At 39.3% G+C, this 26,886-nt stretch overlaps 1 protein-coding gene across 1 annotated transcript in view; it reads right to left on the bottom strand.

Annotated features, from left to right (window-relative positions):
- ercc4 (excision repair cross-complementation group 4) overlaps nucleotides 1–21,230 on the bottom strand; it is a 49,820-nt gene extending 28,590 nt beyond the window's left edge. Inside the window, exons 1-3 of the mRNA XM_072268852.1 lie at nucleotides 21,027–21,230; nucleotides 6,168–6,348; nucleotides 4,480–4,675 (exon numbers count right to left, since the gene is read on the bottom strand). Of these exons, the coding sequence (XP_072124953.1) occupies nucleotides 4,480–4,675; nucleotides 6,168–6,348; nucleotides 21,027–21,200 (551 nt within the window). The 5' untranslated portion in view covers nucleotides 21,201–21,230. The remainder of the gene's footprint in view (nucleotides 1–4,479; nucleotides 4,676–6,167; nucleotides 6,349–21,026) is intronic.
- Between the last annotated feature and the right edge of the window lie 5,656 nt (nucleotides 21,231–26,886).

Raw genomic sequence — 26,886 nt, 5'->3', positions numbered from 1 at the left:
AACTTAAATTGGATTCGAATTTGAAAAGAAAGTGTGAAGATTCTAAATAACTTTCAGCGTTGGCAAGATTAAATTTGAGAAAGCCTGAAGGCCAAAACAAAGAGCAAATCATTTGGACAAATGTTTTATCTGACAATCCTTTTTGCTACACCTGCTCTAATGGGAAGCATACTTTTATACTGCTTTAATGTGCTACTTATTGTAAAAAGCACTTACTGCACAAAATAAATTACACTTGAGGACTTTAAGAAGAATGCATTTGTTATATACACAGGCTGTTCTCAAAATAATAGAACAGTGCATTTATAATAAAAGCAAGCAGTTTCAAGGACAAACTACAGAATCCCAATATCCTATTTAGTATACAGAACACAACCTCAATACCGAGGAAATGGCAGCAATTCATCTTCATCACTTCAGCTGTTCAAGTTTCAATGTTTTTCTTTGCTAACTGGCGACAACTGCAGAAGGCTCACAAAATTAAAAGATCAAGATGTCCCAAGGTGAATGAATTATTAAATTGCAGAACTTTTTTTTCACAAAATGAAAGTTGCAAGTTAAAATGTAGGGAACAGATCTTTCCTATTGAATCATGCTGGAATCTTCCCTTTAACAATTAAAAAGTCTTGCCTTGGTGTAGCATTCATATGCATTTAATGTCACTGAAGTTGCCAGCCAGAAAGAAGTAGGATAAATAGCAAAATTTCACATAAATCATCAAACTCTTAATAGCTTCAAAGAATTCTTGAGCATTCTGAAACTCAAACTGTTTCTTTAAATTAATATTAATAGCAGTAAAAACCATAGAACCGTGGACCATAGAAACCATTGTCATTTGCACAAGATAGGCCAAAGCCAGCATGTTTTCCTGAAAGGAAAATCCTGCCTGACTAACCTACTGCAATTTTTTGAGGAAATTACAACAGGGTAGACAAAGGGGATGCAGTAGACGTGGTGTACTTGGATTTTCAGAAGGCCTTTGACAAGGTGCCGCACATGAGGCTGTTTAGCAAGACAAGAGTCCATGGAATTACAGGGGAGCATTGGCTGATTGGCAGAAAACAGAGTGGGATTAAAGGCATCCTATTCTGGCTGGCTGCCAGTTACTAGTGGAATTCCACAGGGGTTGGTGTTGGGACTGCTGCTTTTTACGATGTATGTCAATGATTTGGACTATGGGATTAATAGATTTGTAGCTAAATTTGCCGATGGTACAAAGATAGGTACCAGAGCAGGTAGTGTTGAGGAAACAAAGAGCCTGCAGAGAGACTTAGATAGTTTAGGGGAATGGGCAAAGAAGTGACAAATGAAATACAATGTCAGAAAGTGTATGGTCATACACTTTGGTGGAAGAAATAAATGGGCAGACTATTATTTAGATGGGGAGAGAATTTAAAATGCAGAGATGCAAAGGGACTTGGGAGTCCTTGTGCAGGATACCCTAAAGGTTAGCCTCCAGGCTGAGTCAGTGGTGAAGTAGGCGAATGCAATGTCGGCATTCATTTCTAGAGGTATAGAATATAACAGCAGGGATGTGATGTTGAGGCTCTATAAGGCACTCATGAGACCACACTTGGAGTATTGTGTGTTGTTTTTAGAAAGGTTATACTGACATTGGAGAGGGTTCAGAGAAGATTCATGAGAATGATTCCAGGAATGAAAGGGTTACCGTATGAGGAACTTCTGTCAGCTCTTGCGCTGTATTCTGTGGCGTTCAGGAGAATGAGGGGAGAGCTCATAGGAACATTCCGAATGTTAAAAGGCCTGAACAGATTAGATATGGCAAAGTTATTTCCCATGGTAGGAGAGTCCTGGACAAGAGGGCACAACTTCAGGATTGAAGGACGTCCATTTAGAATAGAGATGCGGAAAAATTACTTTAGTCAGAGCGTGGTAAATCTGTGGAATTTGTTGCCGTGAGCGGCTGTGGAGGCCAAGTCATTGGGTGCATTTAAGGCAGAGATAGATAGGTTCTTGATTAGCCAGGGCTTCAAAGGGTATGGGGAGAAGGCAGGGGAGTGGGGATGACTAGAGGAATTGGATGAGCCCATGATTGAATGGCAGAGCAGACTCAGTGGGCCAAATGGCCTACTTCTGCTCCAATATCTTATGGTCTTATAGAAAGAAACCAATATGTAGAATGCACTGTACCCAAAGTTTGACCATGGGTGCCAATATTGTTGCCTGCACTTTTGTTCATGACATGTTGAAGCATGGATGCTCTCAGGCATATGTACTGTGCTCAGATGGGGCACAAGGCTCATTTGTTGGCACTTGCACAAAACTTCTTTATGCATGCAAGGCCAATGGGAACAGCAAGCAAGTCTTAACCAAAGACCAGTGCCCTGTTTCAGCAATAGTTAAAGAGCTCCACCCTTCCTGTTCTGTTTTGAAGGTCCTGTTGAAGGTAAGATGTTAGTAATTGCTCTCAACTTACAGTGCTTTTAAAGTTCTCATGGTATCGCTCCTCCATCTGCAAATCTTGAACCCTACCCCTTCCAAACCTCCATTATCTGCCCTAACCATACCAACTACTTTTTATGATGTCTTCCCCCACAAGCATCTGTCACTCACCCTGCCATCCTCTTTAACCTAATTTCCACAATCCTGTCCTAATCTACTCAATGTCTATCCTCCACTGCCCTCTAACCTTCCTGTAGTGCTGCTACAATCTGTTCTAATCCTCTCCATGAATACACCCACTTACCACCTGTGTAACTCATCGTTTGCAGATATAATCTCTTCAGAGTTCAAAGTAAATTTATTACCCAAGTACATACAAATCTGAAATTCATTTTCTTGTGGGTGTACTCAATAAATCTATAGAATAATAACCATAACAGAATCAATGAAAGACCACACAATTTGGGCATTCAACCAGAGTGCAGGAGACAACAAAATGTGCAAATACAAAGAGAAATAAATAATAATAAAAAATAAATAAACAATAAATATCCAGAGCATGAAATAAAGAGTTCTTGAAAATGGATCTGTTGGTTGTGGGAATACTTCAATGATGGGTCAAGTGAAGTTATTCCCTTTGGTTCAAGAGCCTGATGGTTAAGGGGAAGAAACTGTTCCTGAATCCGGTGCTGTGAGTCCTGATGTTTCTGTACCTTCTTCCTGATGGCAGCAGTGAGAAGAGAGCATGTTCTAGGTGGTGGGAGTCTCTGATGCAGGATGCTGGTTTCCTGTGACATTTCAATAGAGACATGCTTAATGGTGGGGAGGGCTTTCCCCATGATGGACTGAGCTACATCCACTACTTTTTGTAGGATTTTCCATTCAAGGGCATTGGTGTTTCCATACCAAGCTGTGATGCAGCTGGTCAATATACTCTCCACCATGCATACACAGAAGTTTGTCAAAGTTTTAGATGTTATGCCGAATCTTTGTAAACTCCTAAGGAAGTAGGGATGCTGCAGAGCTTTCTTCATAAGTGCTCTTAATAACATTGATGAATTTAAAGTTAATGGGAGAAGTTCACTGGGATAGGTTTATTCCAGTATTCTGGACAAGGTGCATTATAGAAGATAAAACTTTCCTTCAGGATATTTTCACCCGTGAATCAGACTGAGACTGTTATAGGCCAAATTTGGCCCATGGGCCTTATTTCCAGCATGCCTGATCTAATGCACAGGTACAACAGGGGCAGCACTGCTGCCTTGCAATTCCAGGAATCTGTATCTGATCCTGATTTCTGGTGCTGTCTGTGTGGAGTCAGCATGTTCTCCCTCTGACTCAGGGGGCTCCAGTTTCCTTCTACATCTCAAAGATGCACTGGTTAGTTAATTAGCTGATCTAAGTTACCCTTTAATGTAGGTACTCTGTAGAAAAATTTCAAGGATAGTGAGTTGAAGAGTACACTAGAAAGAATGAGTCACTGGAGAATAGTCCCAATAAGAATGCTCTGCTGGAAGCTAGCATGAACCTGACAGGCTAACTGGTCGCTTTCCTTGTGAAAATAAATATACTTGGCTACTACTGTACCAGCACTTCTTCAAGGAAGCTGAGCCATGCCTAGCTCACTCAGTGCATTGGAGTGCTTCAGTTTCAAATGAACTTGCACGTACATCCAAAGGCTTTTATCAGATGTGTTGGCTTTAAACTCAGTAACTTCATAGTTGAGCACAAGTATGTTATCTATGATTCTGGTACAAAATATTGCTAACAGGCACACTTATTCAAGAAAGACACTTCAATCGTTAGTCACTTAAAACAGTCGAGCACTGCACTCAACAGATAAACTAAAATAGTTTTGAAACTTGTTTTCTTATTTGGATGAAATGACAGAAATGAATTGGCACTTGAATAAAAGAAAACATTTCTCCATTCAAATGAAGCCTAAAGAATTCTACATATTGGCAAAATAACAAGTTTTAGGATTTTGAGAGGGTAACTTCATTTCTGTCAACTTATGATCACACAAAACACTGGAGAAACTTAGCAGATTATGATGATTCTCTGTACAGTACCTACCTAGGCCAAAGGTACAGTTTACGGACAAACAAATTTCGCATCACTCGCTCCACTCGACAGAATCCAAGATTAAAGGCTACTGCATCATCTGTGAAAGCTTTGATAAAACCCTGTTTGTTCTTCTGCCGATAAAGCCGAAGAATAAATGCTTCCTGACATGAATCAATGATCTTGTGAGCTCTGTATACCAAAATACCTGCAGAAACATAATACATTCCAGCACTTAAGTGTTCATAGGAGCCATTATTGTATCTAGGTCAGGTCCAGACAACTGGAGAGTGTACAGCAAATATCATGAATTTTCTAAAACAAAGACCCAACTCTATAAATCATACAACACGAGAAACCTGGAACTTAATAACTGAAATTACAGAGATTTATATTCCCAGGTATGAAACTGACACCATCAATATCACTGGAGTACGGTAGTACGATTTTCACTCTTTCTGATGAATGCTGGATGACCAATCCTCTTCGAATAGCAACAAACTAAGACTTATGACAATGCATCTATTTACTCACCCCAGGCAGGCAGGCAGTCTCTCATTTTACACCTAACACACTTATTCAAATAGGGACCTCACACAATATGGCATTTTCATTGCTTTACCAGCGAAAACACTGCAAAAATATTGAACTTTAATAAGACACTGAAGACACCAAGTTTTCAAAGGTCACGACAAAGTGAAATACACCCAATGGCCACTTTACTAGGTATACCTGCTCGTTCCTGCAAATCTCTAATCAGCCAATCACGTGGCAGCAATTCAGTGCATAAAACATGGTCAAGAGGTCCAGTTGTTGTTTAGACCAAACATCAAAATGGGGAAGAAATGTGATCGAAGCGACTTTCACCGTAGAATGATTGTTGGTGCCAGACAAGGCAGTTTGAGTATCTCAGAAACTGCTGACCTTCTGGGATTTTCACTCGCAGAGTTTACAGAGAGTGGTGCAAGAAACAAAAAACATCAAGTTTGCGGCAGTTCTGTGGACAAAATGTCTTGTTAATGAGAGAGGTCAGAGGAGAATGGTCAGACTGGTTCAAGCTGACAGGAAGGTGACAGTAACTCAAATAACCACACGTTACAACAATAATGTTGCAGAAGAGCACAACATATCAAACCTACGGCAGCAGAAGGCCACAAACATACACTCAGTAGCCACTTCATTAAGTACAGGAGGTAGCTACTGAAATAGCCGCTGAGTCTATATACACATGAAATAACTTTACTGCATGAAGATATTACAAATACTCAAGCCCTTTGGTAATGAATTTTATTTCAAAGGCAAGTGAACATAATGAAATATTTCCAATAATAATCTTCCAGTATGATTTCAGAAGTTGCATTATCCTTTTAAACTCCTAGATTCTATTAAAAAAAATGGAAACAAAATAGCTTAAAATTAAGCAACACACATAAAAGTTGCTGGTGAACGCAGCAGGCCAGGCAGCATCTCTAGGAAGCGTTCACCAACAACTTTTATGTGTGTTGCTTGAATTTCCAGCATCTGCAGTATTCCTGTTGTTTGAGCTTAAAATTAAGCTAAGGTTTCTGATCAAAACCATCATATTTCTCAGTGCAAGAACTGCTGGTTGGTTCATCTTGTAGTGCAACCTGACATTAAGGCACCTGAAGAACAAGACATTTCTTGGGCAGTGGGGGGTGGGGGACATATAAATTGCTCACCTGTAATTAGATTGGAAGGAATACGATCTGTTAAAAAATCAACAACCAGAATCCGGCTCGTCACAAATAAGACTCCACCTTCTGTATACACAGCATAACGCTCATTGCTTGGAATTTCATTAGTAATAATGCGAGGAAGATGGGACACTCCTTCAGACCGTAACTGCTCAATAAAATATTGCTGAAACATAAAAAGAGACAAGACATTTCAAAATTCTTTGTTATATAACAATTTTCTGTTTTGTGCACAGGGTAGTTGAAAGGTAATCACAACATGTAACTCGGTTGCAAAACCTTCTTTACTTGTCCTGCTTCATTTAATGTTTTGTGTTTTCAAACCCCCAGGTTCTTTTGTGGCAGCAACACTGAATATTTCACCATTTAGTTTAGACTCTTTGCCTCATTTTCCCAAATAAATCACATCACTATGCACATTCTCCTGAAGTTCATCATAATACTCCTCAGACCCAGAAGCACATTATCATTGACATATGTCATGAAATTTGTTATTCTGCAGCAACAGTACAGTGTAATACATAAAAAAAAACAAGTAAAAAAAAGAAAAATATAAAAATTAAATAAGTAATGCAAAGAGGGATCAAAGTTGTGAGGTAGTGTTCATGGACCGTTCAGGAAGCTGATGGTGGAGAGGAAGATGATGTTCTTAAAACATTTAAGTTTCAACATGTCCTCTCTAATAATAGTAATGAGAAGAGGGCATGTCCTGAACAGAGTCCTTAAGAAGGATCTTGGACCAAAACATCGACTATTTATTCATTTCCATAGATGTTTTCACCAACAGAGAAGTGCCTGCTTGGAGTTCACTAGCTGGTTCAGAAAAATTCAGCACATTAAAAAAAAACACTAGGATGAGCACATAAAAAGCCACAATCTACAACTGGGAAGTAGAATTGACTTCACCAGCCCCAATATTTCTGGCAAGGGCACATTGGACCATATAGCTGTGTTGCTAGCCCATACAAAGAGGGGAAGGTTTAACTGAGGAAGATGCTGAGCAGTTTCTTCATCTTTCTTTGTAAGTAAGTCAGCAACACACGCTGATAGTTCATTGCTATTCATTCTTGGATTGTAGAGGAGAAAGTGAAAGGAACAATTAAAGTCTGGAGAGTATTTTTGCTTTAAAGCCTGTTTGAAGCCATATAGTTAAACAGAAGAGGCAGAATTACCTCATTGTGCATTGACTGTCAGCTGCTACTATAGTTGCAGTGGCACAGGCACATTAACAACATTTAAAAGGTACTTTGACAGCTACAGATAGGAAACGTTTATAAGGATATAGGCCTCGATTCTGCAGGGAGCGCTCATGGAGTGAGGTTGTCCCTCTGGCTTCGCTCCATTCCCGTTATCCTTTTTAACCTATGATCTCCTTGATCTAATCAACTTTAAGTACACCAGAAGACTTACTTTATCTCTCTGAATTATCGATTAATTGACTTCCTTTTGTCAATCGCAACTTTTGAGCTTAAAGAAATGAGTACGAGATCTAAAACCAAAGATGGGAAAGACGCTGATGGGAACGGAGGAAAGAAGAAAGGTGACTCTAAACCAACGGAATTAACTTACGAAGTTATGGTGAAGTGTTTGGAGGAAATGTTTGAGGAGCATCGGATAAAATTATCTGAAAGTTTAACTGCTCAATTTGAACAACATCGTCAAAGCCTTAATGAAGATTTAAAATCAATCACGGAATCTTTGAAATTCCTGAATGCTGATGTTCAAAAACACGATGCAAAAATTTCTGAGCTGGATACTAAATCTCAGAAGACGGATACAAAAGTTGAGATCTTAGAGAAGAATCTAGCTTCGACTACTAAACAGCTCCAACAACTTAAATCCAAAGTTATTGATCTTGAGAATCGATCGAGAAGACAAAATTTACGTTTAATTGGCCTACCCGAGGATGTTGAGGTTGGAGATCCTGTAATATTCTTTGCTAAACTTTTAAAGGATTCGTTCGGTTCAGTTTTTCCCAACGATCCTCCATTACTCGATCGCGCCCATCGTATACCGTGGGTAAAGTCGGCAGCGGCTGTTTCCAAACCCAGACCAGTTATTCTTCGTTTCCATTATGTTAATGTTAAAGAACAACTTCTCCAGATCGCTCGTCGACAAGGGATGATCAAGTATCACCAGCATTCCTTCAGAATAGTTCAAGACTACAGTCCTGAAGTGATGAAGGAACGACTGACTTTTAAACCTTTAATGTCGGAATGCTATCAAAAAAATCTCAAACTGGCACTACTGTATCCTGCACGACTCAGAATCTCTCTTCCCGATGGAAATCGTCGTGTTTTCCACTCTACAACTGCCGCTCGGAGCTTTTTGGATGATAATTTCCCATCTGATACAGATACCCTCTCTTAATCTGTGTTGGGTGCTTCCAGCACCAATTTTTTTTTCTCTCTGGTGTTTTCCTTCAAAATAAACCTTCTACTACTGTGCGATGAAGGTTTTTTATAAGTTTAAGATTTTTGTTCTTTGTTCTTTACTATAGTGATTATTCTATAACTTATATAGAATATTTATCTTCTGTGAATAACATCACTTTCCCTTAGTTAACCTTTTGTTTTAATTTATCCTTTTTTGTTATTACTAATGATCCGATCCGACGGTCATTTGTAGTTATATGCTTCCTATTTTTGATTTTCGCATAATTAAAATGGCGACTTGTCTTTCTTTTTCTATAATTTTTATTTTTTTTTCGGGATGCCATGTTCTTATGCTTCTTCTTCCCATAATCCATTTTTCTTATTTTGGAAGCGTTTTTTTATTTACTCGTTTATAATTAACTAATTATATGCACTGATACTGGTTTCTTTTATTTTATATATTTTAGTAATTTTTACTATGGAGACTAATTTACAATACTGTTTATTTTTCACATATTAGTCTTTGGGAGGTCACTTATCTAACATATATTTTTGGAGTTGCCCCCTGCAGAAATGGGGTTAAAGTTAGTATTAGTTAGCGCTTTTTTCAGCCTTCTCTGGCTCAGTTCGGGTTTCTATTTGGGGTTGGGGGAGGGGGTGGTCTTTTTCTTTTTTAATTTTTTCTATTGGGCTGATTCAGAACTACAAAGATGTCCCCAGTGTCGAGATTTCCGGTTCCTCTCTAATCATGTATTCCTCTTCCGATTTCATGAGCTCACATTATGGTTAACCCCTTACTCACCAAAGGGTTAATTCTTAGTTATGGCTCATTCTATTAATTTTGTCTCTTGGAATACAAATGGTTTAAACCATCCAATAAAACAGAAAAAGATTTTCAAAATATTCCAAAGACTGAATGCTCATATTATCTTTGCTCAAGAGACTCATGTAAGGAAAGAGGACAGTCAATGCTTCTTTAAGTTTTGGAAAGAACAACAATACCATTCAAATGCTCAAGCCAAAATTAAAGGCGTTTCAATTTTTATTGATCCCTCAATTACATTCATTCATCAAGACATCATTTCAGATTCTAATGGCAGATTTCTGTTAATTACGGGGGTACTTTTTAATAAAAAGGTCGCTATGGTTAATGTTTACGCTCCGAATGTGGATTATCCTGAATTCTTTAAACATTTACTTACTTCCTTTCCTAATTTAAATGAGTATATGTTGATAATGGGCAGTGATTTTAATTTATGTTTGAATCCCATGTTGGATAGATCCACAAGTAGTCCGGCTTTACCGAATAAGTCGGCTACTATTATCAACTCTTTTATGTTGGATGCTGGGATTTCAGAAATTTGGAGATTTCTACATCCAAATGATAAGGAATTCTCCTTTTTCTCACATGTTCACCGTTCTTTTTCTCGAATTGATTATTTCCTGATTGACTCTCGTTTGATTCCATATGTAGTTGATTGTAATTATGACATTATTGCTATTTCAGATCATGCTCCATTGAAACTTTCCATCAAGTTAATGGATACCTTTTGTACTACCAGACAATGGCGATTTAACCCTATTTTGCTTCAAGATCAGGACTTTGTTAAATTTATAAAGGAGCAGATTGATTTCTTCTTTTCAACTAATACTACGGATGAAGTTTCCAACGGAACTGTTTGGGACGCCTTTAAAGCTTATATCCGTGGTCAGATTATTTCCTATTTGGCCGGTTTGAAAAGACGTATTAACAATGAAATACTTCTACTGGTTGATAAAATTAAAGAAGTTGATAAAAAATATGCTATTTCTCCTAGCAAGGAGCTGTACAAACACAGAGTTGAACTCCAATTGGAACATAGCTTATTATTAACATCCTCGATCAAAAATCAATTAATGAGAACTAGAAGTGATTTTTATATTCATAGTGATAAATCGGGTAAATTACTGGCTAACCAATTGAAATTTGATTTGGTTAAACGTCAAATTACTAAGATCCGCAAACAGGATGATACTTTCACAGTTGATCATGTTGGGATAAACCAAACCTTTCAAGAATTTTATACCTCTTTATATCATTCTGATTTTCCTCATGATTCTAATTTCATGCATGATTTTTTAAGTAAATTGAGTTTTCCGAAACTATCTCCCGAAGATTGCCTATCATTAGAAACTTCCATTTCAGAGGAAGAAATAATAACTGCAATCTCATCATTAAATTCCGGTAAAGCACCCGGTCCCGATGGGTTTACAGTGGAATTTAAAAATTTTTTTTCCTCCATTCTTTCTTCTAAGTTGTCTAGAATATTTAAGGAAGCAATTAGTTTAGGTAAATTACCACAATCGTTTTATGAAGCCTCTATTTCCTTAATTCTTAAAAAGAATAAAGATCCTACGGATTGTGCATCCTATAGACCGATTTCTCTTCTGAACGTAGATTCAAAAATTTTTTCAAAAATTCTAGCTACTAGACTGGAGAAGGTGTTACCTCAAATTATTTCCATGGATCAAACCGGATTCATCAAAAATCGCTATTCATCTTTTAATATTAGGAGGTTAATGAATATTGTTTATACCCCCTCACTTACTACCCCGGAATGTATTATCTCATTAGATGCTGAGAAAGCCTTTGACAGAGTTGAATGGCCTTATTTATTTAATGTTCTTGAGAAATTTAATTTTAATTTGACATTTATATCTTGGATTAAATTGTTATATTACTCCCCGGTAGCCTCGGTCTGTACAAATAATTATAGATCTCCTTTTTTTCGTCTTTTTCGTGGTACTAGGCAAGGTTGCCCTCTTAGTCCTTTACTATTTAATATTGCTCTTGAACCTTTAGCAATTGCTATCCGTGACTCGCCAAATATTGTTGGTATTACCCGTGGAAATGAAATACATAAACTATCATTATATGCAGATGATTTGTTGTTATATATCTCTAACCCGGAGAAGTCAATTCCTGCTATCTTAGATCTGTTAGCTCAATTTAGTAACTCTTCTGGTTACAAATTGAATCTTAGTAAGAGTGAATTATTCCCTTTAAATAAGCACGTACCTATTTATGGACGTTTACCATTTAAATTGGTTACTGATTCATTTATATACTTAGGGATAACAATTACCAAAAAATATAAAGATTTATTTAAAGCTAATTTTTTACCTTTAATTGATCAGATTAAACTTTTATTTACCAAATGGTCCCCAATCTCTTTGTCTTTGATTGGTCAGATTAACGCTATTAAGATGATCATTTTGCCTAAATTTTTGTATATATTTCAATCGGTTCCAATTTTTATCCCAAAATCTTTTTTTGATAACGTGGATTCAAAAATTTCCTCATATATTTGGCAGAATAAAAATCCTAGGTTAGGTAAAAGATATTTACAGAAATCCAAGAAGGAGGGGGGACTTGCCCTCCCAAATTTTAGATTCTATTATTGGGCAATTAATATTCGATATTTAAAATTTTGGCTACAAGATTTGGACGCATCTTTAAACCCTCATTGGGTAAATCTTGAATCTAATTCATTACAAGGGTTTTCCTTGGGTTCGGTTTTAGGAACTTTACTTCCTTTTACTTCTTTTAAATCATATAAACAAATGAATAACCCAATAGTTAAACATACTTTACGTATATGGTTTCAATTCCGAAGATTTTTTGGGTTTAATCAATTCATTCTAGCAAGTCCCATTATATCAAATTTTCTTTTTCAACCTTCCATGATGGATCAAGCTTACTTTGATTGGAAAACCAAAGGTATAATATCTTTTCGCGATTTATTTTTGGATAACTGTTTTATGTCTTTTGATCAACTTTCTAATAAATATAACTTACCCAGATCTCACTTTTTTAGATATTTACAGATTAGAAACTTTTTAATTACTGTCTCTCCTAATTTTCCACACCCATATCCAATGAACACTTTGGAAAAAATCTTAGACTTAAATCTTTCTCAGAAAGATGTAATAGCAATTGTATATAATATAATTATGAATTTATGTCCTGATGCCTCTAATAAAATTAAAGCTGACTGGGAAAGAGAACTTGAGATTAATATACCGACTGAAAAATGGGAAAAAATTCTTCAGTTGGTGAATTCATCCTCTGTATGTGCTAAGCATAGGTTGATACAGTTTAAAGTAGTTCACAGGGCTCATATGTCCAAAGATAAACTATCTCGTTATTACTCTTATATTAATCCAATATGTGACAGATGCCAGTCTGAGATTGCTTCTTTAACTCACATGCTTTGGTCATGTCCCTTGTTGGAGAAATATTGGAAAGATATTTTTGATATTATTTCAACGGTCCTAAATCTAGACTTACAACCTCATCCAATTACTGCTATCTTTGGATTACCAACGATAGACTCAAATAATTTAACCTCTTCATCACGAAGGATGATTGCATTTCTTACTTTAATAGCTAGAAGGTCCATTTTGTTGAATTGGAAAGAGATCAACCCTCCTACAGTATTTCATTGGTTTTCACAAACTATGGTGTGTCTGAATTTGGAGAAAATTAGAAGTGCAGTTTATGACCCTTCTATTAAGTTTGAAAAAATTTGGAGGCCATTTATTCAGCATTTTCATTTGATGTAATTTGATCATTTCCAAACTGGTTTTATTTCTCTGTACTGTTGTTGGAGGGGAGTGGAGGCGTCGACGCTGAGGTTTTCTTCTTTTCCATTTTTAAGTTGTTAGTTTTGCCCAAGTCTTTTAGTTTAGTTTAGTTTTTTTTTCTTTTGGGATGGGTTTTTTTTTCCTTTTTTTGTCTTTTTCCTTTTTTTTTTGCTTTATATTTTCCGTGATCAGTTCTACATGTATGGGAGTTTTGGTAATTTCCACTATTTGGTTTTGCAATTACTCTTTTTTAAATGTAACAATACATCTCATATTATTTGTATTATTGCTATGTTTTGTTTCTATATTTTGAAATTAATAAAAAGATTGAAAAAGAAAGAAAGGATATAGGCCATTTCGGAAGAAGAAATAATCAGGCAGATTATTATTTAGATGGGGAGAAAATTCAAAAATCGGAAGTGCAAAGGGACTTGGGGGTCCTCGTGCAGGATACCCTAAAGGTTAACCACCAAGTTGGATTGGCGGTAAGGAAAGCCAATGCTATGTTGGCATTCATTTCAAGAGGAATAGTGTATAAGAGTAAGGAGGTGTTTATGAGGCTCTATGGGGCATTAGTGAGATCTCATTTGGAATACTGTGTGCAGTTTTGGGCCCCCTATCTTAGAAAGGATATACTGATGTTGGAGAGAGTTCGGAGAAGATTTACGAGGATGATTCCTGGAATGCAGGGGCTAACATATGAGGAGTGTCTGTCAGCTCTTGGATTGTATTCATTAGAGTACAGAAGAATGAGAGGGGATCTTATAGAAACGTTTCGAATGTTGAAGGGGTTGGACAGAGTAGATGTGGAAAGGTTGTTTCCCTTGGTGGGTGAGTCCAGGACAAAAGGCCACAGTCTTAGAATTAGAGGGTACCCAGTTAAAACAGAGATGAGGAGAAATTTTTTTAGCCAGAGTGTCGTGGATTTGTGGAATTCATTGCCACATATGGCTGTGGAGGCCCGATCATTGAGGGTGTTTAAGGAGAAGATTGACAGGTATCTAATTAGTCAGGGTATCAAGGGATATGGAGAAAAAGCCGGAAATTGGAACTAGATGGGTGAATAGTTTAGCTCATGGGAGAGCTGCGGAGCAGACTCGATGGGCCAAAAGGCCTACTTCTGCTCCTTTGTCTTGTGATCTTGTGAAATCAGACTTGCTTATTTGGGAATCTTGTCATTGTGGACTAGTTGAGCTGAAGTTGTGTTTCTGTAATGTATGACTCCATGACCCCCAAGTTAGTCAAATATAATTTTCCTTTGATAAATCAGTGTTTTCAACATCATGTTTCTCATATGTTTGCTTGTGAGTATCGTCTTTGAAGCCATTCTAACCAAGATATTATGCTGATTGGTCCAACAGACAATATTTGCAATATGACAATAGTACCACTGAAACTCACTATATGCTCACTGCTACTTCTCTCTTGGGTCTAATTAAGGATTAGAAGAGTATACCTTTGTAATCATTATTCTTTTTTTTAAAACCATCTGGACTTCACAACTTTCTACTTCGAGAGCTGATAAAGGGGAAATACTTCAAATATTATCCAAATATATTTTTAAAAGATTTCTCTCCCATCCCCTCTGTTACTATGATATTGAGAGCATTCTTTTCCCTTGTGAAATGAGAACAAAACTTTGCACTTAGTACATCAATCATACCTCCCAAGTTCATCTTTTTGTCACCATATATTTGAATACTTCTTCATTATGCATATGTTTAAGACTTGTATTCCCTTTTTATAGCATCATAGCATCTGCCAATCTGAACATTGTTCAACCATTGACACGTTTGTACTAAGGAATCAGTCAGTCCCCATGGAAAATAAAAGTATATTAGCTTTTCCCTCAAATAAAACAATGGTAAATTACAAAAGAAATTAGTGGGGGAAATTCTAGTCTCCTAATGTGATAACTTACTAGTAACAATGATCTTCACTGGGCACATGATCAACAAGGATAAATTTTGGAGTGTAAATTCAAGGTTGCGCATAGCAAATATGAAAATGTAATCAATGGGATATACTTAGAGTACTTAAATACTAAAGTGTAATGCAATTATTTTATACAAAAATATTCTTAGCATATGGCCATCAATTCTCCATTTACCTCTCCAAAATAGTATTTATCTAACTTAACCTTGCCAGCAATTTAACTAGGTCTTTGAAGGAAAATCATATTTTAATTTTTAAACCTAAAATTAAAAGCATCTGCACAGGAAAGCTATCATACTCTTTGAATATAATAAAAATAACAGTGTTTTCTTCCCTTTTTGAATGAAAACTTAAATAATAATTAGAAAACATTGTAACAAGAGAAGGACCTCAAATTCATCCCATCATTCAATGATATTATTTCTGATCTAAGTCCATCTATTTATTCAACAACTTCTACTTCTTGGTTGAAAGCGTGCTTACTAAAATAGATCCCAAACAGTTCTGTGAGGAGTTTGTGTGTGCTTCCCATGTCCCAATCGTTTTCTTCCTGGTGCTCCAGTTACCTCCCACATTCCAAAGACGTCCAGGTTAGAATTAGTGAATTATGGACGTGCTGTGCAATACACACAAAATGCTGGAAGAACTCAGCAGGCCAGGCAGCATCTATGGAAAGGAGTACAGTCAATGTTTTGGGCCGAAATGTTGACTGTACTCTTTTCCATAGATACTGCCTGGTCTGCTGATTTCCTCCAGTATTTTGTGTGTGTTGCTCAGATTGTCAGCATCTGCAGATTTTCTTCTGTTTATGGGCATGCTATGTTGGTACCAGCAGTGTAGTGACACTGCAGGCTGCACCCAACACAATCCTAGCTGATTTGATTTGATGCAAATGATGCATTTCGCTGTATGTTTTGATGTACATATGACAAATAGAGCCTGACTATAAATTTCAGGCTACGATCTTAATCTTCCAACAAAAATAGTTTGGCTTCACTTGTCTATTGATTTCCTCAAACATCTTGACAACTTAGCAAATCTTCCAATAATTGTCTAAATTTCATAGCATACAATTCTAGTTCATAATCACCCATTATAAGTAAATTCTTAAGAGTTCCTATATCATTTCAATAAACATAAACTGTATTCACTGCAACGCCAATGTGCCTCTCAGAAGCTGGGATGCCCAACAACCTTTTGGTATTGTCTAACTGGGGTGTGTCTCGTTTCTGAATGATTTTTTAACATGTTGTATTCTGACCCACTTATCGATTATCAGAGATATTTAAAGATGATCATTCTATTAGCATTTCCAATTACTGTTTGTACCTGCATGTGACCTGCGCGTATGAGCTTCTCTGCACTCCAACTGCTTCCAGCACTTCATAATTAGAAAGTACTCTAAATTATCCGATCACATACGTATTAGAATACTGCTTTGCAACTGTTTACTGAAGTTTACCCTTTTCACTTATTCTGTTAATATATTCTAACTGCTTATGTAGCTGTCAGACATATGTGATTCTTTTCAGTCATTTATGTTGTTAGTAGACCAATGACATATATAGTGAATAAATGAAGGAACGGCAAGCAACATGCACAAAATGCTAGAGGAACTCAGCAGGCTAGGTAGCATCTATGGAAAAAGAGTACTGTCGACATTTAAGCAACACACATAAAAGTTGCTGGTGAACGCAGCAGGCTAGGCAGCATCTCTAGGAAGAGGTACAGTCGACGTTTTGGGCCGAGACCCTTCGTCAGGACTAACTGAAGGGAGCAAGTAAGAGATTTCAAAGTGGGAGGGGGAGGGGGAGATCCAAAATGATAGGAGAAGACAGGAGGGGGAGGGATGGAGCCAAGAGCTGGACAGGTGATAGGCAAAAGGGGATATGAGAGGATCATGGGACAGGAGGCCCGGGAAGAATGGGGGGGCCAGAGGATGGGCAAGGGGTATATTCAGAGGGACAGAGGGAGAAAAAGGAGAGTGAGAGAAAGAATGTGTGCATAAAAATAAGTAACAGATGGGGTACGAGGGGGAGGTGGGGCATTAGCGGAAGTTAGAGAAGTCAATGTTCATGCCATCAGGTTGGAGGCTACCCAGATGGAATATAAGGTGTTGTTCCTCCAACCTGAGTGTGGCTTCATCTGCAGATTTCCTCGTGTTTACTGTCGACATTTATATTCTTTTCCATAGATGCTGCCTGGCCTGCTGAGTTCTTCCAGCATCCTGTGTGTGTTGCTTGGATTTCTAGCATCTGCAGATTTTCTCAGCTGTGAAATGAAGGAACGGTGTAGTTTTGCGAAATATTCCTCGTTCATTCTGTCAGTGTATCTGCACAAAGTCACTGGCTGCTCAGGCAATGTGTAGAGATAATCTTCTAGCCAGGTCAGCCATTTTTCCTTAGTTCTACTTTAGCCAACAACCTCAAATGAGGGGCTTCACAGGAACCTTTCTGGTTGCCCAGTAAAGTAACATTCAAAGATAATTTTATATCCACTATTTAAATCATCTTTTCTTTTTAAATATCAAATGAGATTCTCTCCAGCCATGGTCCTACCCTTCACAAATTGTCCCCCAACTCCTTTTATTCTACTGAAAACTTCCAAGACATTTAATTATAAGCTCTTAATTACAGATTCAAATAACTTCTTGACAACAAATGTGAGGGACTTTGCCTACTTCTCTTAGTCACAGTCATAGTCACAGAATGCAAAATGATCTCCAATTGTTCAATCCAAAGGAACAGTTTAAGAGAACACTAAAGTTTCAGCATCTTCAATAATCTTAACTACTTTCTTTAAAAATCTGGGATTAAAACTACCTGGTCTCAGGAATGTATTATTTCTGAGTGTCATTTTCCCTACTGTTAATTTGATTCTCCAGAAGAATAGTCCTGGTAAATAGACTTCAGTTCCTTATTTTTTGCTCCAGAAGTTGTTGTCATTATTTTAATCTGGTCTCTGAAGGAGAACCGTGTTTCCCAATAGGGTTGTGTCCTTCATTCATCACTAATTTCCTTCAGAGATGTGACACGGTAGTCTCATAATTTTCTGTGATCACAGATGAAAAGTAAATATTTAGTGTCTGCCATTTTCTTATTTATAGTATCACATTATCAACCTTTAAGTGCTGCACGATCTTATACCATGGAGGAAGCATAACAAACTCTTATAGTCCCAGATAACCCCGTGATTTCAGTCTCTAAGGCCAACATATGATCATCCTTCAGAAGGGTGAACCTACCAAAAGCATCCAGCCCAGCTGGGGTACCTGACCGAGTACCAAAGACCTGTGCTAATCAACTAGCTGGAGTGTTCACTAAGATCTTTAACCTCTTGCTTCAGCAGTCTGATGTACCCACCTGCTTCAAGCAGGCTTCAATTGTACCAATGCCTGAGAAGAACCTGATAACCTGCCTCTATGACTATCATCCAGTAGCACTTAGATTCACAGTGATGAAGTGTTTTGAGAATTTGGTGGTGAAACATATCAATTCATGCCTGAGAGGCTTCTTGGATCTGCTTCAATATGCCTACCGGTACAATAAATCCACAGCAAATTCTATTTCATTGGTTCTTCACACACCCTGGAATATCTGGGCAGCAAAGATGCATCCATCTGGGTGCTCTTTATCGACTACAACTTGGCATTCATCCCCTCAAAACTAATCAAAAAGTTTCACGACCTTGGCCTCAATACTCCCTTGTGCAATCCCTCACATGCAGATCCCAGTCAGTTCAGATTGACATCTCCACAATCTCCAACAGCACAGGTGCACCACAAGGCTGTGTACTTAGCCTCCTATATAATTCACTTTACACTTATGACTGTGTGGCTAAGCATAGCTCCATATTTATATTAAAGTTTGCTGACAATATCATTGTTGTAGGCTGAATCAGATCAGCATATAGGAGGGAGGTTGAAAATCTGGCTGAGTGGTGCCACAACAACAAACTCTTACTCAATGTCAGCAAGACCGAGGAGCTGATTATTGACTTCAGGAGGAAGAAACTGTAATTCTGTGAGCTAGTCCTCATCAAGGGATCAGAGGTGGAGAGGGTCAGCAACTTTAAATTCCCCCGTGTTATCATTTCAGAGGGCCTGTCCTGGGTCCAGCATTTAAGTGCCATTACAAAGAAAGCATCCAGTGCCTCTACTTCCTTAAGAGTTTGTGAAATTTGTATGACATCTAAAGCTTTCATAAACTTCTACAGATGTGTGGAGGAGAGTATAATGACTGGATGCATTACAGTCTGGTATGGAAACACCACTGCCCCTGAATGGAAAATCCTACAAAAAGTAGTGGATATGGCCCATTCCACCACAGGTAAACTCTAAACTCTCCCCACCACTGAGCACATCTACATGAAGCATTGTTGCAGGAAAGCAATATCCATCATCAAGGGTCCTCGCCACCCAGATCATGCTCTCCTCTCATTTTTACCGTCAGAAAGAAGGTACAGGAGCCTCAGGACTCACTTGTCCCATCACTGAACTGTTTCCACAACCTGTGGTCTCACTTTCAAGCACTCTTCATCCCATGTTCTCAATATTCATTACTCATTTATTATTATTATTTTTGTTTTTTTTGTATTTGAACAGTTTGTTGTCTTTTGCACACTGGTTGACTGCCAGTGCGGTCTTTCATTGATTCTAATATGGTTATTGCACTTATTGAGTATGTCCACAAGAAAATGAATCTCAGGGCTGTATATGGTGACATATACATATTTTGATAATAAATTTACTTTGAACTAATTGCACTAACTTAATTTTAAATGTTTGTGCATTAGCATTGCAACCTCTGATCAAAATTATTAAGAAAACTTTCAATACTAGGTGTCTCTCTGCACCTTTCCCGTCAGATAGGATATGTAGAAAGTTTTTTTTAGGGTGGTATCACTGATGTGAATGTGCGGTTGGTATGTATAGGGCAAACTGAAGAGGGAATGGAACCAGTGGGAGTTGCCATAGATTCACAGGACTCAAATGGCTTCTTTCTGTATTGAAACGAAAAGGGAAAATCCCTTTTAACAATCCTGAATCTACTGTTCCATAACTAAAAAGGTAATCAAAAACCTCAGCCCATTATTTTCAGTGATTTCAGAAGACAACAATTCTAGATCTGCACATGTGCAGTTAACCATGTAAGTCATGGTGGTGATTAACTTAATCATGCCTTGCCAGAATGTCAGCATTGAAATCTCTGAAAATACATCTTTTTAGTTATAGTTATGCACTAAATAGGTCAAAAAAGTTATGACATGCCAATTCAAGGGTAAACGAATGTTTGACCCTTTCAGATAAAAACACGTCAATCTTAAATACTTCCAATCAATCTCTAGATTCTAGCATCTGCAGTCTATTGTGTGAGCTTTAAGTTGCAAATTTGCTTTTCACCGCCAGAGATTTTGTCTCAATTACACAATCTACATCACTTTACCTTTGATGACACAACTAGAGAACAGAACTAGTTGCAACAACACGCCCCCATCAAAAAAAAGTTGTAACCGCTTCCTCCTAAGAGCGCATTTGACAGTTGCTACTCTCTCAGCACACCTGCCCTTCACACCACATCCTGATGTACTGATGCTCAGCCTCCCCTTTCCCTCAGTGTCCATCTCCCCTCTACTCCTTCAGCCCGGATGAAGGGGTCTCGACCTGAAACGTCGACTGTCCATCTCCCTCCACAGATGCTACTAGAACCGCTGTGCTGTTCCAGCAGTTTGTTACTTTTACTCCAGATTCTGTCCGGGCCAACAAAATGGATAGAATGGGGCGACTGGCATGCTTGCCGGCGGGTCCGCAACAACAATGACGGACGCTCGGCGAGGGAGGGTGCAGGCAACAGCACCGCCAAGCCATCCAATTCCAACTGACAGGCCGCCGCCCCGACCCTCGATTTACCTCTTCCGCCAAGTTGGTGTTCAGCACAAGTACCAGGTTCCCAGGGTCACAATATAACTTGAGAAAATTCAGCAGGATCCTGTCTATACCCAAGCCCTTTGCCGTGATGACGAGGCCATCTTCGTGAAATAAATCTAAAAAGATCTGGTTCTCGTGTTCCAAGAGAGGAGCCATAACACCGGCAACTCTCTGCTGCCGAGGAGTTGAATCCGACTGCGCAGGGACATGTCAATGTACTTCACTAGCTGACCTCCAGCGCCATCGCCAACTACTGGCCACAGAATGTATTTATTCCTTATATTTAAATAACAACTGGTAGAATAAAATGCCCAAATCTCAGTTTACTACCAGAGAGAAATATCAGGGAGAAATTTCGAGCGTCCTTTCGTTTCCTTTGAAAGTTTCTGCTTATCCATGATAGCAAAGCTAACTGTGAAAAAACAAAGACTGTTTGATAGAAAGTTGAGAAGCACACAGTGATGGATGTGGTTAAGACAGTTCAGCTGAGTATTCAGTGGCAGAAGTATGGAACAGAAAAGCTACATTAGAGATCCTCTATAAGAATTGCCAAATTATGTGTGAAGACCTTTATCAGCAAGATTAAAGTCATCCAATCACCTGCCCTTGCTCTTTCGCTTTGCCACCAAGTGATGAACCCTTCGAGAAAAGTGCCACCTCTATTTGACTGTAATTTATTTACAGTGTGCTCTACATTATGTATTGCAAGTATACTGTACTTCCTCCCTCCATTTTATCTACCCTGTTTACAAGACTTTCACACAGGTAACTTTGAGAACTCTTCCTTCTTTCTTAATTTGGCATCTCCATACTGTAGCTGACAGAAACTCAATGATCTGCCATCTATTTCCTGTATCTCTGGTCTCAACATGTCTTCCACTCAAAGCAAGGATTGGGCCTCCATGTTCTTATGTTCACATCGCCTCCTCTACATTCACTGGGTTACCTAGTATATGCAAGGACTAGGCCTCAAGCCGCCGTGTCACCTGAGAAAGGCATTGGAGTCAGTGCGCTCCACCTGGGGCATTGTGGTGCGGGGTTCAGGCTGGAGTTGGTTCTGCCCCCCAGTGCTCGCTCAGCAGAAGACAAGCTCTTTTGTGGTCTACTGAAGATTTCAATGGAATGAAGGGTCAAGCTTATATATTTGTGTGGTTGTGTGGTGACGCCTGAGGGAGGCATTGGAGCCTAAGCACTTCACTGGAGGTGGTGTGGCATGGTGTCCGGACTGGAGTTAGTGCTTCCCCGCAACGTTCGCTCAGCAGAAGACAAGCTCTTCTGTTAGCTGTAGATTGATGGTGAGAGTTTTAGACCCTTATATTGTATGATTGTGATACTATTTGTGCTTGCTATCTTGTGTGTGCTTTGTATTGTGCGTGACTGTTGGTACTGTGTTTTGCACCTTGACCCCAGAGTAACACTGTCTCGTTTGGCTCTATTCATGAGTATTCATGTATGGTTGAATGACAACTAAACTTTAATTGGATTGCATTCAGTTCTTTCACCACTTTAAATAACATTCAAACACATATTTTCACCTCTCTCAGTATTCTGAAGAGACTATTCCCTTTGTGATCTGATCCATTCTTCCATCTTCACCAACCTTCTCACAGCACTTTTCCATGCTGGAAATGCAACACCTCTTCTTTAACCTTGTCTCTTCCCACCATCTGAATACCCAAACAGTCCCTCCAGATGAAGCAGCAATTTACTTGCACTTCTTCTAATCTAGTGTATTGCATTTGGTGCTCACAATGTGACTGCCTCTACACAGGAAAGAAGAAGAAGAAAGCCCTTAACTCCGAGTGGAGTCATCAGGACGCCGTCATGACAGCGTTTTTTTTTTATCAGGCTTTCTTATTTTTACGAGGCCGAGTTGCTAGCTTGATGCTCAACCCAGCATGGATGGAAAGCGTGCAAGGGAGCCGGCTGGATTCGAACTCGGGAGCCTTCACTCTGAAGTCTGGCATTGATGCCACTATGCCACCAGCCAGCGCCTCTACACAGGAGAAAACCAAATGTTGATTAGAGGATGACTTCGCAGAATACCTGCATATTGTCCACAAGGGAGATCCTGAGGTTCTAGTTGCATGTCACTGTATACTCTTCCTCACAAAGATTCTGACCTGTCTGTGGCCTCAACAAAGCCCAACATTGTAGCCCTCCATTGGTGGGGATTGACCATGGATGTTGCCTGCTAGCTGTCATATGCAAGCCAGGGCAGTACAATATGGAGAGCAAGCTGATGCCCATATAGAAGGCTCCCTCTGCCACGCAGCTGACAAATCCAAAGGAATGGCAGAGGTCGATACAGTTCGGCACCAGCAGTGTCACAGGAGTTGCCAGTCAGCATTGAGCTCAATGTAGGACTGCCTTAGGGACTCCAGCTGCAGATTTTTCCTCAGGGTTTACTCCTGCCCCATGAGTGGGTATAGCTGCAAAACAGTGGAGATTTGAGATCAGTGTTTTCCTTCTCCTAGATGAGCTGCCAAACATGGCTGGAGAGCTCCACCTGCCTGAAGCAACTGATTTTAAGGCACCAGTAACCTGCCTTTGCCCTTTCTCCTGTCAGTAGAAATGGTTTTGCTGGGCTTAGTAGCTAAGCCACACATGAAGACCAGAATCTGGACTTGGTTGTCAGAGGCTATTTGAGACGCACGCCATTGGGAACATTTAACAGGTAGTGACTGGTTCTGCTGTGCATTATCCAGGTGCAATATTAGTAAGATTTTCTCTCTGCATAGATGTTGCGTCATCTGTTGGTCTCTTCCTCGATTCTCCTTATTTCAGGTCTCAACAACAACTCTGAACTGCATTTCAATATTTCAACAGTTTCAATATTTCCCTGTGTTTGTTCTGAGCTCTCATGGAGAGTTCCAAGGAACTGTGCCCTTCTGTGTAAAAGATTTCCACTATATCCTAGTCCTGAATGAATGACTCTTTATCCTGTGACGGTAAACAAATAAAAATGCAGAAGCTAAAACAAAAAACAGAAAATGCTCGAACAACTCAGCCAGTCAGGCAGCATCTGTGGAAAGAAAAATGCAGGTAATGTCTAAGATCAGGAAATCTTCCTCAGAGCTGGGGTAAGAGTGTAGGAGCTCAGGACTGATGAAAGGTCTCGGCCCGAATTGTCAACTGTTTACAGGGGTCCCCCGCCTTTCGAACGTTCGCTTTACGAAACCTCACTGTTACGAAAGACCTACATTAGTTACCTGTTTTCGCTAACAGAAGGTGTTTTCACTGTTACAAAAAAAGGCAGCGCGTGAAAAAAAGCAGCGCGCAATAAAAGGCAGTGCGTGAAAAAAAAGCAGCGTGCGCCCCGAGCAGTCGCTCCTCCTCCGGATTCGGAACTGCATTCTCGCCGGCATTGCTTAAACACGTGCCTGTGAGCATCCATTTGCAAGATGAGTTCTAAGGTATCGGAAAAGCCTGAAAGAGCTCGTAAGGGTGTTACACTTAGCGTAAAACTAGACATAATTAAGCATTTTGATCGTGGTGAACAAAGTAAGACAAAGTGAGTTTGGCTTGTGGAAGCTGGCGAAGATGATGTTGACAACAGGAATTCTGCAGATGCTGGAAATTCAAGCAACACACATCCAAGTTTCTGGTGAACGCAGCAGGCCAGGCAGCATCTGTAGGAAGAGGTGCAGTCAACGTTTCAGGCCATGTTGAAGAGGTTTTGGCATCCCATGACCAAGAACTGATAAATGAAGAGCTGGTGCAATTGGAAGAGGAAAGGATAACAATCGAAACCGAATGCAGTAGCAAATGGACCGAAAGTGAAGTTGTCCAGGAACTGAACGTGAAGAAACTGCATGAGATTTTCGCTGCAATGATAAAGTACGACTTCAATTTTGAAAGGGTATGTCAGTTTAGGGCATATTTGCAGGATAGTTTGAGTCCTTACAAAGAACTGTATGATCTAAAAATGCGTGAGGCTAAGCAGTCAAGCAAGCCTTCCACATCAGCCTCAGCGGACGACGAACCTCGACCTTCGACATCGTGGCAGGCTGACATAGGAGAAGATGACCTGTCTGCCCTGATGGAAACAGACGACACCTCAGTGTCCCACCACCCCAACCCCCGGACCGCGGACAGATACTCATCTGCGAAGAATGCAGCGGTAGCCAGGAGGCACCCAGCACATCTTTAAGAAAAAAGCCAAAATAAACAAGCTAATTAATTAGGTGCTGCCCGGCACGTAAATGTCGGCCCAGATCAGAGGCGATTGCCAATTACGTCACCTCTGATCTAGGCCAACATTTACGGGCCAAGTGGCATCTAATTAATTAGCTTGTTTATTTTGGCTTTTTTCTTAAAGATGTGCTGAGTGCGTCCCGGCCACCGCTGTACCCCTGCATACTTCGTGGATCAGTATTGGTCGGCGGCCTGGAGGGTAGAGGCCACTGCACCACCCTGACCTCCGACGACTCAGCCTAACACACCATCGTCAGTGTGCTCAATGTCTTCCTGATTCCTGTAAGTGATACTACACTGTACATACATTATTTCTACTTTATATTGGCTGTGTATTTTTACGTGTTATTTGGTATGATTTGGCAGCTTCATAGCTTAAAGGTTACTGGAGAGCGCTTGCGCCGTGTTTCTGCTGAGAGCGCTTGCGTGAGATTTTCGCTACGGAGAACGGTGCGGCAATGATTGTGGAAAAGTATTTCTACTTTATATAGGCTGTGTATTCATCATATCTTTCCTGCTTTTACTATATGTTACTGCTATTTTATGTTTTATGTGTTACCTGGCATGATTTGATACGTTATTTTTGGGTCTGCCAATGCTCACAAATTTTTCCCATGTAAATTAATGGTAATTGCTTCTTTGCTTTACGACATTCTGGCTTACGAACCGTTTCATAGGAACGCTCTACCTTCGGATGGCGGGGGAAACCTGTACTCTTTTCCATAGATGCTGCCTGGCCTGCTGAGTTTCTCCAACGTTTTGTGTGTGTTGCTTGGATTTCCAGCATCTGCAGATTTTCTTTTGCTTTAGGAGTGGTAAGCAGTTTTGAAAGCAGAATTGGGAGAGGAGGGAGATGTGAGACAAATAACTATCTAGAGATAGGTTAAAATAGATTGGATGATGAGAATCATGAGTGTTGATTATTGGAGGGAACTTTATAGGAACAGGATGAGAAAGAGATATATACTGTAAATAATAATGGAAATTGTTTTTCATGTTGCTTCATGCAAAATGCACAATTTTATATCTGTCTGTATTAAATTACATTATCCATGAGCCTGCCCTTTAGTTGCTATGATCTATGAAGATTATCATGCTTGGTATTAATTGTTAAAATGTAAAGCAGGAATCTTCACATTAAATTCTAAAACAAAATCAAATGTAGTACTGTGGAGTGAAAAACATGTCAATTTTTCAAGATTCAGCATGGTTTAATGTCATTTCCAGTATACAAGTAATTGCTACTCCAGATCTGATGCAGTGCAAAAAACCACAATAAGCATAAATATATGGGATAGATTGATTGTATGTACAGTGCATAAAGTAATGCTGGATACATCAGTGTCTGTACGTAAGGTGCTGACAGGAAATGGTAAAGTAGTGGTGGCTGGGGGTGTGGAGGGGTTGGTTAGTTGATGGAAGTGTTCATCAGCTTTACTGCTTGGGGAAAGTAACTGGTTTTGAGTCTGGTGGTCCTGGTGTGGATGCTACGTAGCCTCCTCCCTGATGAGAATGGGACAAACATTCCAACAGCAGTGTGGGTAGGATCCTTTATGACATTGCTACGCTTTTTCTGGCATGTTTCTGTCAATATGACCTTAACGGCCAATCAGCCGGTGCCAGTGATGCGTTTGGCCGTCTTGAC

Source organism: Mobula birostris, chromosome 9 (genome assembly GCF_030028105.1).
Source record: "Mobula birostris isolate sMobBir1 chromosome 9, sMobBir1.hap1, whole genome shotgun sequence".
Classification (NCBI taxonomy): Eukaryota; Metazoa; Chordata; class Chondrichthyes; order Myliobatiformes; family Myliobatidae; genus Mobula; species Mobula birostris.
This window is presented reverse-complemented; position numbering and strand designations above follow the sequence as displayed.